Here is a 15,465-nt window from a genome sequence, read left to right as displayed (position 1 = left end):
CACTTAACTTGTGTTTAGAGGTTTGCTTGTTGGGTACCGCGTGGTTTGGTACTCACCCCTTGCTTCTACAAATTTTTGTAGGTTACGAGCCTGGATCTTTGTGATACCTTCTATTCTCTTCGTTTCCGAGGCATCTTGTGGAGGATTGTGAGGTAGCTGCTTGTCATCTCAGCGAACTTTCCTACTCCAGTTTATGACTTTGTTTTTACTTGAAAGACAACTTCATTTTAGACTTCTATTTTGTTTCAATTCTAATGTTTACATTAGAGGCTTGTGCACGTGACAACCTGGTTTTGGGGATTGAATTATATGACTTGGTTTCATACTAGAAATTGTTGTTGGATTGTCATTTACTTCCGCACTTTGTTAGATATTGGGTTTTAGGCTGACTTGTCTTGGTGGGATAAGACAAGTGCCATCACACCTATTTTTGGGTCGTGACATTTCCTTTGCATCTTGAGAGAGCCAAAGGCTCAAATCCTTTATCGAGTCAACTATCCATATATTCGGCGTACAGGTTTCCGTAGTGTAAAAAATTCAAAAGAGGCCGAGAACTTGAAGATTTTGGGTCTTGAAACCCAAATTTATTTTCCAAATGTTGTATTTTGTTATTTTCAGACTTAAGTCCTTGTCGTCTTTTTATTTATTTACTAGTGTATGATTAATCTAGGACAGGTACAAATAAAGTGGGCCAAAAGTTCAAAATGAAACGGGTCCAAATACCGGTCCAGACGGATAGAAATTGGATTTGGACCCAATCCTCTCTCCCTCTCTTTACTTTATCGTTTACCTATATGCTTTTATTTGTCGCTAGTTCTAAGGTTAAAGAATCCAAATCCTCGCAAACGCCATAATGTTTTATCGACCTAAAATTGAATCAAATCTAAATAGGTTTTTAAAATAAAAGACGAATAAGCTAGCAAACCAAATCTTACTTGGACATTAAAATTAATACTTCTTTTCATAACAACTTTAAATAAGTTATAGCTTAAATTTTTATAAGTTAGATCTTTTTTTTTTAGCCAAATAGATTAGTTGTCGGATAATTGGGAGTTAGCAAATATTCTAGGTGCCGTCAAACCTTCCTAAAATATAAATAGGAATTTCCGAACCCCCTTAAATATTTTTCAACCGGTTTCCTATTTTAATCGATTTAAAAAATGTTTTCTTGATTCTTTTTCAAAAATTAAGTGACAACTCTCTAAATAAGTCTAAGGTCCTAAAACTTATAAATTATTTGTTTCTTTAATATAAAACAGAACTCACTCCTGAAAACGTTATTTATGAATTTGAGGTCATGATTAATAATTTCGATAATCACAATAAAATGGACGTTAATAACGTGTTGGATGGATAAAAATGATACATGTTCAGTCCAAAACTTAGAAGAAATCGTGGATACTATTGAAAAACGGTGTTCATGACAATGTTGAAGATGGTACTATACGTTATATACCTTTCAAATCAATTATGTGTAAAGAAAACATTTATCGCATTTAAAACTATTCACAATTTATGGTGCAATTAAAAAAGATAACACCGAAACGTTTGGACGCAATAAAAAAAGTTAAAGATGAGTTTCAATTATATTTGAATTTTTACAAAAAAGGAACACAATAGAATCATATTTCACTAAATTGTCTTAGATATATTTGTAATTTTAGAAAATTATTAATTTCTAATATTAATAGGACCATATATTTATCTAGGGAAGTTCTGAAAATATATTATCTTATTGAAATAAGTGATTTTTTTCATTGACCCAAGTCGAGATCGGAGGAAAAATATTATCTTAGAGAGATTATTAATTAATCGAGTATTAATTTAGTGAGCTATTATTGTATATGAATCATGTTTTAGTTATGTGTATACTCTAACTAATTATCCACATTTTAAAATATGTGTATATTTTTACTCTGAGCTAGAAACTAAGCAAACTTGACGGCGTTGAAAAGAGGATTCAAAGACCTTCAATTTGATAATCCATGAATCACCTAATTTTTTATGTGTTAAAAGATATGATCATTTAAAATTAATCTAAAATTAAAAATCAATAAATGACTTGTACGGATATCTATTTAGCTCTTTCGAAGTTCGGGGTGTTACACCCTTCTCAAAATAGGATCAAAATTATAAGGTCAAGACTCAAGAGGTAGTGGCCAATGGACCTCTTAGGTTCAGTTTGAAACATTAAGGCTAAAATCAAGATAAATGTAAAACTAGAAGAGGCCAAATTGAATGTATGTCAATTAATAAGGATCAAAATAAAACCCACAAAAACACACGGCGGCGAAAGCATTTTCATATCCACCATTACCACTTCTTCTTCTTCGGCAGAGAAAACCACCATTTTCTTTCTAGAAGCTTCCTGTAATACACTCTAGTCTAATACCTCCGACGAGTTTGCCGGAATATGAGTCGCTATGATAGCCGTCCGGCGGACCCTGGCTCTTACCGTGACCGTCGCAGGTAAAAACCCTAATTATTCAAACTCTGGCTACTCTTCAACATATTCATTCGGATAGTTCTTATTGCTGTAGTTCTGCTTAGGGCTTAGCTACGTTGAACAAAGTATATCTAATTGTAGATTATCTCCGGCTATATATGCAAATATACTCATATATGCTTTTTTACGACATTTCTTATTGATAGAGTAAACTGTGATTAGGATTTTATCTGCTCTGAGTAAACTGTATTTAGCTTGAGATCTTCTCCAACTATACTTATTGACATACTCTTTTCGGCTTTTCATGTATGATAATATTATTGCCTGTAATTATGGTTAGGGTTTATGGTTCCTGTAAAGTTTTTTTTATTATAGATTAATTGAACATTACTTGAAATGTCTCTTCTAGTATACTCCCTAGGGGAAAAGATATATGAGAGTGTAAAAAGAATATATTTCTTTTGATTTTGTGGATTCATGCTTACAATAACTAGTTGTTTCGGTTTCTATTAGCGTTTTAACTATAACCTCAGCTATGTTTATTGGTCTGAGCAAGATGTGACTTATTTGAACTGAATATTCAAAATGAACAATTCGTAAAAATATTTTTTTTCTGGAATTATGTGTATTCTAGAGTTACTTACATTACCAATTGTCAATTTTTGGTCTTTGTCACTGAGATTCATATCAATTCGGATTAATATTTAGGAATCAATATTTACTCTTTTTTCTATCCTTTCGAACAAAGAAAAAAACCATTGAAAGAAAAAGAGGATCTTTGAGAGTTGTTTCCTTATTTCTGAATCCTTCCCTACCTAGCTATTTTAGGCTGGGTTGTAGGTCCTGGGCGGGAGGATGGATATACTCATATACATTTTTCTGCTATATGACAGTTTTAATGACTGTAATTATTGTTAGTGGTTTGCTGCTTTAAATAAGCGTTTCAGTTTTGGATTATTTTCAGTGATTCAGGCTTCGGTGGGGGCTCAAATTATAGGTCATCATCATCGAGCAGGAGAGATTCCGAGGGTAAGGAGTCGCCACGGAAGGTTAATTTGGATGATTTGCCTCCATTTGAGAAGAATTTCTATGTTGAATCACCATCCATAGCAGCAATGACTGAAGGTGAGGTGGAAGAGTATAGACGACGACGGGAGATCACTATTGAGGGCCGTGATGTGCCCAAGCCTATAAAGTCCTTTCATGACGTAGGATTTCCAGGTATATTAAAGCAAAATGGCCTTTATAGAACCACTATCCATAAAAAAAATGGTGTTATTTTGATCTAAAAAGAGTATGTATAGTAATGGTGTGAAAAAAATTCACAATCCTTGAACTTGAAAGAGTAGCACATCGGGAATATAGGGTGTGTAACCTGTTGAAGCTGTTCAAGTTAGACTGATTGTGATGCATAAGTATGTATTATGAGTATACCAAAACAGAATATCAGTGTATCCCTCTCCTCCAAACAGAAATATTATTGCGAGTAATTTATCCAAGAGCTCAACTGTGGTGCTGTTTGGTACAATTTCCTAAGTATTGCAGTATTGGGCCCTCTTGGTATTGCTTGGGGCTAATGAGGTGCTTTGTTCAAAGGTCTGTTATGCAGAATGCCTGAAGTATTGTGGTAGCAGTGTACTGGCAATCATTTTCTCTTATTATTTGAGCAGTGCTTCAACTATAGCTACTTGGAATTGCCCAATGCCCATTAATGTGTAACTAAATCAACATTATAGGATATGAAAGGATGGTCTTGATGAATAATGGAAGTCATTCATCTTAAGTTTCAGCTTGAATACGTGTGCAGAAATGCAAATATTTATCCAAATGACCATTGTGAATCATCCATGTGTCTGATTTATTGAGCTGTCCGAATCTAGTGACTGAGGGTAGTTTCTGACTTCTAACGTAGAACTCGTCAATTCATACTGCTTTTTCTGTTTAATTATTGTTTTTGTATTATGATTTTCAAATTTTCAAATGGCTCCTGTTTTCTTTGACGGGTAGTTTACGCATCAATATTTTTGATAACATGTGTCATATGCTTTTGGTTGAATGACACTTCGTTTTTTTCCCCCTTTCTATGTTTGCTTGGTCCACTACTTCAGATTATGTCTTGCAAGAAATCGAAAAAGCTGGCTTCACTGAACCTACACCTATTCAAGCTCAAGGTTGGCCTATGGCCTTGAAGGGTCGTGATCTCATTGGCATAGCAGAAACAGGGTCTGGGAAGACAATTGCTTATCTGTTGCCTGCAATTGTGCACGTTAATGCCCAGCCCATTTTAGGTATAAGTGCAGAGCAGCTCATTCACTCACGAGTATATGCATCTTCATATTTTGTTGAGCAGTACTTTCTTCTTGCTGCATAGTGTGATTTTTGATGCATCTCCTCTATTTTTTTTTGTTCATATCTTATTTCAAGATCATGGAGATGGTCCAATTGTCTTAGTGTTAGCCCCAACTCGTGAACTTGCTGTTCAGATTCAGGAAGAAGCTACTAAGTTTGGTGCATCATCGCGGATTAAGAATACCTGCATTTATGGTGGGGTTCCAAAAGGGCCCCAAGTTCGTGATCTTCAGAAAGGTAGGTGGTGATATGCTCAACGTGACTTTACTACTGTGTCGTGATGTTGATGGATCGGGTATATCCTAGAGCTTCTTCTCTCAGTTTTGTGGTATTTTTTTGCATGTCATAATGAACTAATCAATATATTTTTACTTGATAGGTGTTGAAATTGTTATTGCCACACCTGGAAGGTTGATTGATATGTTAGAATCTAATCATACAAACCTTCGAAGAGTGACATATCTCGTGCTGGATGAGGCTGACCGCATGCTAGACATGGGTTTTGAACCTCAGATCCGCAAAATTGTTTCTCAGGTTTGCTTTTGTAATTACCTGTTAGATCCAAAATGTGTTTCTCGTCTTTTCTAGACATGGGTTTTGAACCTCAAATCCGCAATTGTTTCTCAGGTTTGCTTTTGTAATTACCTGTTAGATTCAAATTGAGTTTCCTTCTCATATTAGTTTTCTGCATATGGAACACCATTAGCTGTTCTGTCTTGTATTCTCTGAATTGCTAGTTTTTCTTTCTTCTCTTATTGGATCAAATTCTTGTTCTCAGTTCAAACTGCAAGTTCTCTTTGAATTTATTTCTTAAGCCGTTTTAAGCATCTGTACCCTCTGTAAGGTTAATGTGTGGATTCTACCAAAAAGTTTGATTTTGCGAACAAGTGATTGCTGGAAAGTTCTGTTTCTGGATCTTCTGCATTTAAACACTACCATCATTTCTAGTGTTTATTCATCTTTCTTTTTGTATTTAAATCTGTTGAAACGGCTAGCTTTTTCTCAGTATGAACAAGGTACTCTCTCTCTCTCAGAGGAAGTTTTTGCTTCCCTTCCAACTTTTTAGTTCTGGAGTTTAATGGACAATTTCTCTCATCCAGGACTAAATTTGCATAAAAAGTCTGGAAGAATTTTCTTGTTACTTTCTTTATTTATTTGGACAATACAAAACATTAATAGGAGAGAGATGTAACTCCTGTTTGTCAAGTCAATAAAATTCTGTTTACCTCTTTCCTCCCACTTCGACATTCTTCATACTGGGGATGTTGGATTTAAGGTTCAATGGTTTTGCAGATACGCCCAGATCGTCAAACGCTGTATTGGAGTGCCACATGGCCCAAAGAAGTTGAGCAGCTTGCAAGACAATTCCTTTTCAACGCATACAAAGTGAGTTTTTTTTGAGGTTCTGATCTAGTTCCTTAGCCCATTCAAAGTGAGGCCATTGATCACTAATTCACTATGTTGTGGCCCACCTATTCCTTTTATAGTGTCACCAAGATAAGAAGTGAATACACTATTTTCTTCGACTTAACAGTTTGTACGTGATCTCTCTTCTTGTTAACTATCTTCTCTGAAAAATTGCTCAGGTAATTATTGGTTCAGCTGACCTGAAAGCTAATCATGCTATTCGTCAGCATGTGGAAATCGTCTCGGAGAGCCAGAAGTATAATAAGTAGGGTGTTATCCTTTATTCTATTATTTTGAGTATTGGAGGCCTCAAAACCTTTTAACAATGTCTTTTCACAGTTGGTTAGATTCTTCCATTGAACTACACCTGTTTTGTAAATTCAGATTAGTAAAGTTGCTGGAAGATATTATGGATGGTAGTCGGATTTTAATATTCATGGACACTAAAAAGGGGTGTGACCAAGTAACTCGGCAGCTCCGGATGGATGGTTGGCCTGCACTTTCTATTCATGGTGATAAGAGTCAAGCAGAAAGAGATTGGGTCCTTTCAGAATTCAAAGCTGGAAAGTCTCCTATAATGACAGCTACAGACGTTGCTGCTCGAGGTCTAGGTAGGAAAATTTAGTGGCCTCTTTATGAATAATATAATCATTTAGTGCTCATTTTAATATAAGATTTCGTCCCCATTCTTCCTGCTCCCAACTCAAAAGACATTCAGTTCTCATTTTCTTTAGAACTTAGCTATTTTCCCCATTGACCTGTTGAGTCTTTTGGTATAAGTGCCTCCCAACCCTGCCTCTCCACCTTCAAAAAGAATACGCACACATGCACAACAGATGAACAGAAAGAGAATAATACACATTAAAGTGGGAGAACCTTTTTTTTTTTGGGGGGGGGGGGGTTGAAGGAGGCAGGGATGATCTACTTGAATTGTTGTAACAAATACCAAATTATTGCAAGAAGTTCTGATTTGCTACTTACAAGAAAAATATTCCCCCATTTGCAGGCTTTGAAAGTCGAGGCCCGTTAGAGGTTCAGCTTAAAGTGACCTTGTTGTACTATAAATATTGGTTATAATTTGTTCAACCTTTTCGTCCAATGATGTGAAGGATGAAACAAATTATTTATTGTGTTAAACATCATAATTGAATAATATACATGCCAGATAGAAGGGTGGGTGAGGTGCGAATTGGAGAACAAATTTAAAAAATTGCGAAGCATGTGGTTGGAAGAGATGTAGGATGTAAAATATTCAATCTATCATCTATCCTCAACCACAAATTAGTCGGGACTGTCATTATCAAATAAAAACAAATTAGTCGGGATTGTGGTATGAATCCTATTATCTAGTTTTCTCTATTAGATCTATTGATTTCTATACTGAATAATGTACTTTACTGATAACAAAGATAGTAATTATAGGAAAATTAGAGGTTTTAAAAACCAGAGTCTAAATCTTAGATGTACTAAATAAGTTTAGGAAAACTAAAAGTTCCTATTATCGATTTTGCTCTATTAGGTCTATTTATTTTTTGAAACTAATTTGTTAGTGTTTTCTATTAGGTCATTATACTAAAGAATGTATTTTATTGATAACAAAGATAATAATTATAGGAGAATTGTACCATTCGAAAAATAATAATTAAAGGAAAAATAGAGGTTTTAGAAAACCAGAGTCTTAAAAATTTAAGCAAAACTAGTGTTTTTTTAAAAAACCAGAGGTTTCTTAAATCTAACATGGACTTAGAAGTCTCAAACCCCTGACAAAATCTGGATGTCTTATCTTCTAAGGCTAACTAGAGGTTCTCTAAATTTCGATCTCATCTTTAATCAATGTTCTATTATGCGTCTGCTCCGGACTCTGTCTGTATGGTTTTATACGTGGTTATACTTTTTCATCCGTCTATGACTATTGGTTTTATTACAATCTATTGTTGCAATCATATTTTCATAAATAGCCAATCTCTAGTTTTGTGGCCATTAGATATGAAGATATTCAGGTTCTATGTAGCATCTTGTAGATGACACGAGGACAACTTTTCAGTTTAAATATATAAACAGAAATAACTCATATTGGGACCTGGTTCTTGTTTTTTTGATAATCGTGGTGTTCGGGCCAGCTTGGGGCGCACCTCGACTAATTCCATGAGATACCTACCACCAGTTTACTCTGTCCCCCAAGGCTAGGAAATATGGGATAAAATCACATATTGATGTTTATCTCGGTTGGGATTTGAACTTGAGCCCTCATAGTTCTGGACAGACTCCATTGATCACTAAGCCACATCCTTGGGTGTGACTTTTGTGAATGCTTCATATATCTTGCTTGCTATATACCCTTGCATAGTTGCATACTTTAGCTGAAAAGAGCAATGACTAATATCTGCTCTTAAGAGGGTACTGGACGAGGAAGAAATTTTGTGCAAGGAAGTTATGGCAAGCATGTCCAATTGCTCTGAAGTACTGAAAATTGTTATCACTTTAACTAGTTGGCTGAGTGCATTTCAATCTGTTTGTCTTAGGGAGAAAGAAGTGAACTTGCACCATAACAATTTAACTATCAGGAAACATTTTATGCACTTCACAACTTATTTTTATGAATGGTGCAGATGTGAAGGATGTAAAGTTTGTAATCAACTATGATTTTCCTGGATCATTGGAGGACTATGTTCACCGAATTGGTAGAACGGGAAGAGCTGGTGCCTCAGGGACAGCATACACATTCTTTACTGCAGCGAATGCTAGGTTTGCGAAGGACCTTGTTAACATTCTTGAGGAGGCCGGACAGAAAGTCAGTCCTGAATTGGCAAAAATGGGACGTGGTGCTCCTCCCCCTCCTGGTTAGTCTATTAACTCTCTGTGGAAATGACTTTGATCTTTTGGTTCATCATACCACATTAATTGATTGGATATTTTGAATCTCTATGGACTAAATTCCATGGATCCTGTATATAAAAAAGATATGATAATTGGCCTTTGATGTGTTTCCTGATCAACCGACTTTCCAGTAGGATGTGTATGCTGTTGATAGCTTCATGGGCTGGAAAGAGTACCATCTATGCTTTCATGTTTAATGATTTTCTTTTATGGTTAGGTCACGGAGGGTTTCGAGACCGTGGAAGGGGTTATGGAGGCAATAAGCAGTGGAGCTAGAAGAGACTGGTGGGTACTACCAAAAGGCAAATGTTGCATTTCCTTTCAAAGTAGTAATTTTGCCCCAGCCGATGAAAATCTATTACACATTTTATAGCAATGAGATCATGACCCTATTTATGTTGCATGTATAATATGTTTGGATTATTTCAGTAGAAGGTGAAAAAGTGAACAATCTTTATTTAGTATTGTTTTCTTTTTTTTGTTACTCTCAAATTCGTCACGAATTACTAAAAGTTGTAGTTATCTGGGAGTGTATGTTGCAAGTTGCAACTTGCAAGAAATTCGTTAAAACAGTGCAATTTCAAACTCAAATTATCTGGGAGTGTATGTTGCAACTTGCAAGAAATTCGTTGCACTTTTTATGTTCTTTTATGAATGATTCGATAGAAATTAGGGAAAAGACATAAATTATTCCGAACTTGTGTCAAAAAGTAAGTTACACATTTAAATTGTTGTGGTAACCTATTATGCATTTAATCTTGTTCAAAGCGATACTAATACCTCCTTTCGGCAACAATCTCAGTTCTATAAAAAGAAGTATTGTACACGCGTTTGCATGCATAAATAATATTTTTTTTAATTTTAAAACGGGAAAAAGGGTCAAAATTGTCCTTGAATTATGCGAAATAGACCACTTATACCCTCCCATTATATTTTGGGATAAAAAATACCCCGCCGTTATTCTATGACACCACAAATATCCTCAAGATTTAACATCTCAATTTTTTAGTGACGTGGCATGCTACATGAGACTAATCTCTCCACCTAGGCATTGCCAATTAAGATTCACTATAAAAGAACTTGACCTTTAGTGGCGAAAAAGTTGTCACAAAATCCCAAAATATTGCCACCAAAGGTTATGAGTGATTTTAGTTACGATTAAGGCTCCAACAACCATTCGCTAGTAACACCTATTTTTTCAATAAAAGAATATGATAATTAATTCTCGATTCCAACCTAATTTTCTAAGATAAATAACTTGCGACATCAATATTAAAACCATCCAATATTATTACGAAAAATATGAAAATTACTTCTCAATTCACATCTCTTACTATATAAAACATCATTGTACATTTTATACATTTACATATAACATAAAAATAAAACATACAATGTCTTCAAACTCCTACTTAATCCATATCATTTTTTGTTTTTATAAAAGCAATGAAGAAAAAACACAAAATTAGAATTTAATGTTAAAAACTTTTAGTGACGATTTTTTGAGCTTTTGTGGCGATTACTGTCGCGCTAAAGATCTGGTTCTTTTTAGTGAATCTTAGTTGGCAATACTTAGGTGGAAAGATTAGTCCCACGTGGCTTGTCAAGTCAATAAAAGTATGGGGCGTTAACTCTTGAGAGTACATGTGGTTCTTAGGATAACAGCAGGGGCATTTTTGATCCCAAAATGTAACGAAGGGTATAAATGGTCTTATTTCACATAGTTCAGAAGCAATTTTGACCCTTTTCCGTTTTAAAAATCTCTATCTTTTGATCTTCCTCCTCTCACCATACTTTTCTCTTTTTAAATCTATTTCTTCTTTTTCTCCACTGTTCATAAATTGAAGGAAAAAATAAAAAATTTAAGAGAAAACAAAGATAGAGAAATCATTTTCTTCGATGAATTTTTAATGAATTTAGGCAATATAATCATGAAATTTTGAATAAATTTTATAAGATTTTCAATAGAAATCATTATTTTTCTCGTAATTATTTTTTGGTAATCTTCTCCGGTGAGTCCTCCGGCAAGTTCGAACGGAAAATTCATGAATTTAAGTTGAAAATTGTTACCTTTTCTTTTGAAATCATCATATTCTCCACTCCTTTCTATTTCGTTTTATGAATTTCTCTTTAAGGGTAGAGTATTGGATGTGCTTTCATCGAGTTTTTGGCTAAAATCATCCCTCAACTATGACTCAAATCTAAGGTATATCCTTATATTATCTAAGTGAACAAAAAACATCCTTATACTATCCAAACAATAACATGAATCATCCCTCAATATATTTTAGTTAAGAAACTGATAGAACCATTAAACAAAATTTAATTTGGTCATGTCTTGGCCACAACGAGAAGATCAAAGTTAACTAAAAAGAATAAAGATATAGATAGAAAATGAATCTTCAATTCTTAGGATCTAAATTTGAGTGTTGTTAGTTTATATGTTTTTTGCATCATCAAGTCAATTGACTTGCACCAATAATAAGTTTTGAAATATTTATAGAGTAGGTTCCGACGGATAGAAAGATTATTTAAAAAAAAATCATTTCAAAAATATTACGTCCAACTATTTAGAGATTTTCTTTAATACAATATTTAGGGCTTATCTAATATATATATATACAATGCATTTTACATTTTAAACAATGTACAAAAATATTAAAAATTTAGTGAAATTACGTAGACATTTAGTTATGAAAATAAAAATAAAATTAGTTTATTAAAATTTTTTGAAGTTAGAATAGTATTTGGCCATATTTTTACAAAGAATATTTATAATTTGAATATATTTTGTCTGAATGTGATTTAAACCACCGATGGGTTAGATCTTCTTTTATTGGCGACATGAGCTTCTTAAAAAAAAAGATAAAAGGATGAATCTTGCAACTATTTGGATATTTCAAGGATGTTCTTTGTTCACTTATATAACACAAGGATGTACTTTAGGTTTAGGTCATACTTGAAGGATGATTTTAGCTAAAAACTCTGCTTTCATCAAACAATCAATGGTAACTTATCTAGCTAGTGATTCCTTAAGAAGAAAAAGAAGAACTCAAAATTAAGAAAAATGTAAATGCTTTAAAGAAATTGGGATCACCAATAAAATAATTAAAAAAGAAAGAAGATTGAAATAATTGATATATTAAAAATTATAATACATAATTGTATAATGACCAATAAAATAGTGTCATGTGTTCAAATTTTTCATTCTAACATATATATTTTTCTTCTCACGCACTTCAAAGAAGGTGAAAAAACTTTCTTTGTCATGTCACGTTCTGAGGGGTATTAATATCACTTTAAATAAAATTAAGTGTGTAATAGTTTATCGTAATAATTTAAACGTGTAACTAACTTTTCAGTATAAATTCAATTTATGTTTTTTCTTTAGAAATTATTGCACTTTCTATGTCTTTTAATATAATGAAATCAACTAAGAAAAAGTCTATTAAATTTGAAGCAATAATTTCACAAGAATCATACTAGATAGCAGTCGTCGAGTAATTTGACATATAAAATTGAAAAAAATGAAATCATATGTGCATACAAAACTTGATTAAATCTTGGTACAATTTATTTGCAACTCATCAAGGATAATTTTTGACATAAAAAATCCCACATATAGTTCACCAATACACTCTTGCCTCATACATACTAATAATTGCTCATATTATTTTCTATTTTTCTTCTAATCTTATAATTCGTTCCGTATCAATTTGTTTATTTTATTTTAAATTTTAAAAGTGATTCTTAATTTTAACTTTGAATTAATAAGTATGAACAAAATTTATACATTTAAAAATTATTGTGAAAATAATTAGCAATTTAAATTCTTTCAAAAATATATAACAAAATCACGGTGAAAATTAAATTTGTTTAAGTTTTAAAATCTAAACTAATAAATAAATTAAAACGAAAGCTACTTAAAGTTAAATTTACGATCTCAAAGTATAGAATAGTATTTTATTAAAATAAGTTACTACTAATAAAGTACTAATTAGTTTAAGGAAAATACCAAATCAACATGTGCTAACTAAAAATGAAATGGAGGGAAGTAATTATTCAACTTTTAATTAGTGTGTGTAGTTGTATTACAGCGCAGTTGAAGCAAAATCAACTTCTTCTTTCTCATCATCCATGGCGTCAACGTCAACATCAACGCCGGTGGGTAGTGCGGCGGCGCCGCCTCCACCGCCTCCACTCAAGGATTCTTTTCTCCGCCGTAACAAGTTCCTTTTGCCTATGATCTTGGCTCTCAATTTGTCTCTTGGAGGTTCTTCCCTCACTCCTTTAACTTGTATTCAACCGCTGCTAATTTGCTTGCTCTTTGACTATCTAGTACAGATTTTGACTGTAGTTTGTAGATCCTTTTGTTATTATCTGGATAGATCCGCAATGTTAGGTCAATTGATGCAGAGCCAAAGACCTATTGTGCCAACTACTCCGTCGATACTTTGAACTTTGCATGTGCTTGAAAAATACTAATTAATATGAGTATTTTGTTATAATACCCATATTAATTGATAATTAGGTTTAGGTCTTGGGAAATGATTCGGAGAATAACTAGTTAGTGGTGACTGGTGAGGGTAAAATATGTTCATTTACAAGTAAAAATGAAAATGTAATTTTAGTACAGTGGACAGGTAAGAGTGAACCAAGGGAGTATCATTTTGTGACAGTTGATGTGAGTTCAGTATATGTCTAAAAATTTTCAACTAGACATTGGTTAAAACTGAGGTTAGTTAGTGCTGTTTAATACGATACCTGTTTAACAAATATTAGATCTCCTCTGGTTATAAGTTTAATTTTGAGGTGTTGGTCTCTGAAGTGGAGTAATTCCTACTGTGTTGGATCATCACTTTATTGGATGATTATTGAGTTGTTTTGGAGATGGTAGCTCGTATAAGGAAAATGATTTTTTACAGTATCAACGATCAGTACCGGTGAATGGGATAGGGATAGGAAAAAGAGATTTTCGTCGTTTGTGGATCACTCGGATAAAAGCAGTAATTCGCGAAAGGGGAGTATCCTATAGTTATAATAGAAGGGAAGTATTACCCTATAGTTATAGTAGATTAATACACGATCTGTACAAGAGAGAGTTGCTTCTTAACCGTAAAATACTTGCACAAATAGCTATGTCAAATAGGAATTCTCTCTATTGCCGATGCGGAACCGAACTAACTACCTGAACGAGCAAGCGAACTTTCTTTCTTAAAGGAAGAACTGTAATCGCTGCTTGAGACACTGGTGTTCTGGAGCCAAGCCAAAAGCGGGATGTGTCTTTGGCTAAAGCCTGGGAATCAAGCCAGTGTCTTTGTAAGCTCTGGATAATGCCCAACAAGTCAAGTATACAGTTTTACGATTCTTTTGATAGTATCTCTTATTTAGGAAGAAAGACAGGGAAGAGATATTAAGATCATAAGAATAGATACCACACTTGCTAGTAATTAATAGGGTCTGAAAAAGGTATGGAGGAAAGACGAGAAAAGTTAGAACAAGAGTACACTTCAAATTATTACTCAAAAAAGGTTGGTTCTTTTTGGTATATGAGGGTTCAAATATCTTTTCACCGGTCACTGTCCATGGAATATTGAATGTTCTTGCCAAGAATGTCTTGAAGATGTAATTGAAGAATATTACGAGCACGGTGAATGCTGGGAAAATAAGAAAAAACCAAAAAAACCCAAGAAGAAAAAAATGCAAGTCTTCGAAGCTCACTTTCAGATCAGGTATGATGAAGCAGACTCATCAGTTGGCTCACTAAGCCATTTATGGAAGTATGAATATGTTGTTAGTTATAATCCCCAAGAACGGCCAAAATTAGAAGAAAAAAAAAGGGAATGTCCTTTCAATTATTCCTAACTGGAAAGATGATAACACCAACCCTTTGCTCAAACCCACAAAACTCTAAATATTCATGTATAGTCCAACAAGCATCAGTTATGCCCAAGATTTTTCTCTATTTGAGCCTTTGGACAAAGATGGTGTAGTCCATGCTCCAAAAATTCCCAAAAGGAATTTAACCCTTAGGAGAAAAGTCACCAACTAGTGACATTGAAGCAACTACCAATTGGTAGTTTGAAAATTCTATTTTGTGGGCAACATTGACAATACTGTTAAATTGTTGCCCACAACCAAAATAAAATGTGTAGCTGGGTGGAGAACATTGAGAAGAAGGTGGAACAAGTACCAGAAAAATATTCTTAACATGCAGGACTCATCAAATCCTTGGAGCACAGATTAGAAATTTTGCAGTATGAGATTTATCCACTAGGTGCCTCTTTATTTCATTTTTTGTCAGCAGCAGCAAAAAGAAATGGTGGCCCTAAGAGACCACATACAACTTCTGAAGCATGACACCCTGAGAACCCCCCCCCCCCCAC

The 15,465-nt window shown here is 33.9% G+C and overlaps 2 protein-coding genes across 2 annotated transcripts in view; both read left to right on the top strand.

Moving 5' to 3' along the window:
* The first annotated feature begins 2,315 nt into the window (after positions 1–2,315).
* LOC107007398 (DEAD-box ATP-dependent RNA helicase 20) lies at positions 2,316–9,680 on the top strand. Its single transcript, XM_015206010.1, has 10 exons — positions 2,316–2,469; positions 3,411–3,667; positions 4,555–4,734; positions 4,871–5,032; positions 5,175–5,329; positions 6,089–6,181; positions 6,382–6,467; positions 6,587–6,813; positions 8,812–9,042; positions 9,297–9,680. The coding sequence occupies exons 1-10, from the start codon at positions 2,414–2,416 to the stop codon at positions 9,353–9,355; spliced, it is 1,506 nt and encodes a 501-aa protein (XP_015061496.1). The 5' UTR covers positions 2,316–2,413; the 3' UTR covers positions 9,356–9,680.
* Positions 9,681–13,150: 3,470 nt separating this feature from the next.
* LOC107007430 overlaps positions 13,151–15,465 on the top strand; it is a 4,827-nt gene continuing 2,512 nt past the window's right edge. The window contains exon 1 of the mRNA XM_015206054.2: positions 13,151–13,352. Coding sequence (XP_015061540.1) covers positions 13,217–13,352 — 136 coding nt within the window. The 5' untranslated portion in view covers positions 13,151–13,216. The remainder of the gene's footprint in view (positions 13,353–15,465) is intronic.

Source organism: Solanum pennellii, chromosome 12 (assembly GCF_001406875.1).
Source record: "Solanum pennellii chromosome 12, SPENNV200".
Classification (NCBI taxonomy): domain Eukaryota; kingdom Viridiplantae; phylum Streptophyta; class Magnoliopsida; order Solanales; family Solanaceae; genus Solanum; species Solanum pennellii.
Note: the sequence above shows the minus strand (reverse complement) of the source record. Positions and strands in the feature narration are given on the sequence as shown.

What these genes read in the sequence shown, in the direction of transcription:
- LOC107007398 (XM_015206010.1), top strand. Translation starts at nt 2,414, where the DNA reads ATGAGTCGCTATGATAGCCGTCCGGCGGACCCTGGCTCTTACCGTGAC. An exon ending in AGTTCGTGATCTTCAGAAAG is followed by an intron (nt 5,033 to 5,174) that starts GTAGGTGGTGAT and finishes TTTACTTGATAG; the next exon opens with GTGTTGAAATTGTTATTGCC. An exon ending in GAGAGCCAGAAGTATAATAA is followed by an intron (nt 6,468 to 6,586) that starts GTAGGGTGTTAT and finishes TTGTAAATTCAG; the next exon opens with ATTAGTAAAGTTGCTGGAAG.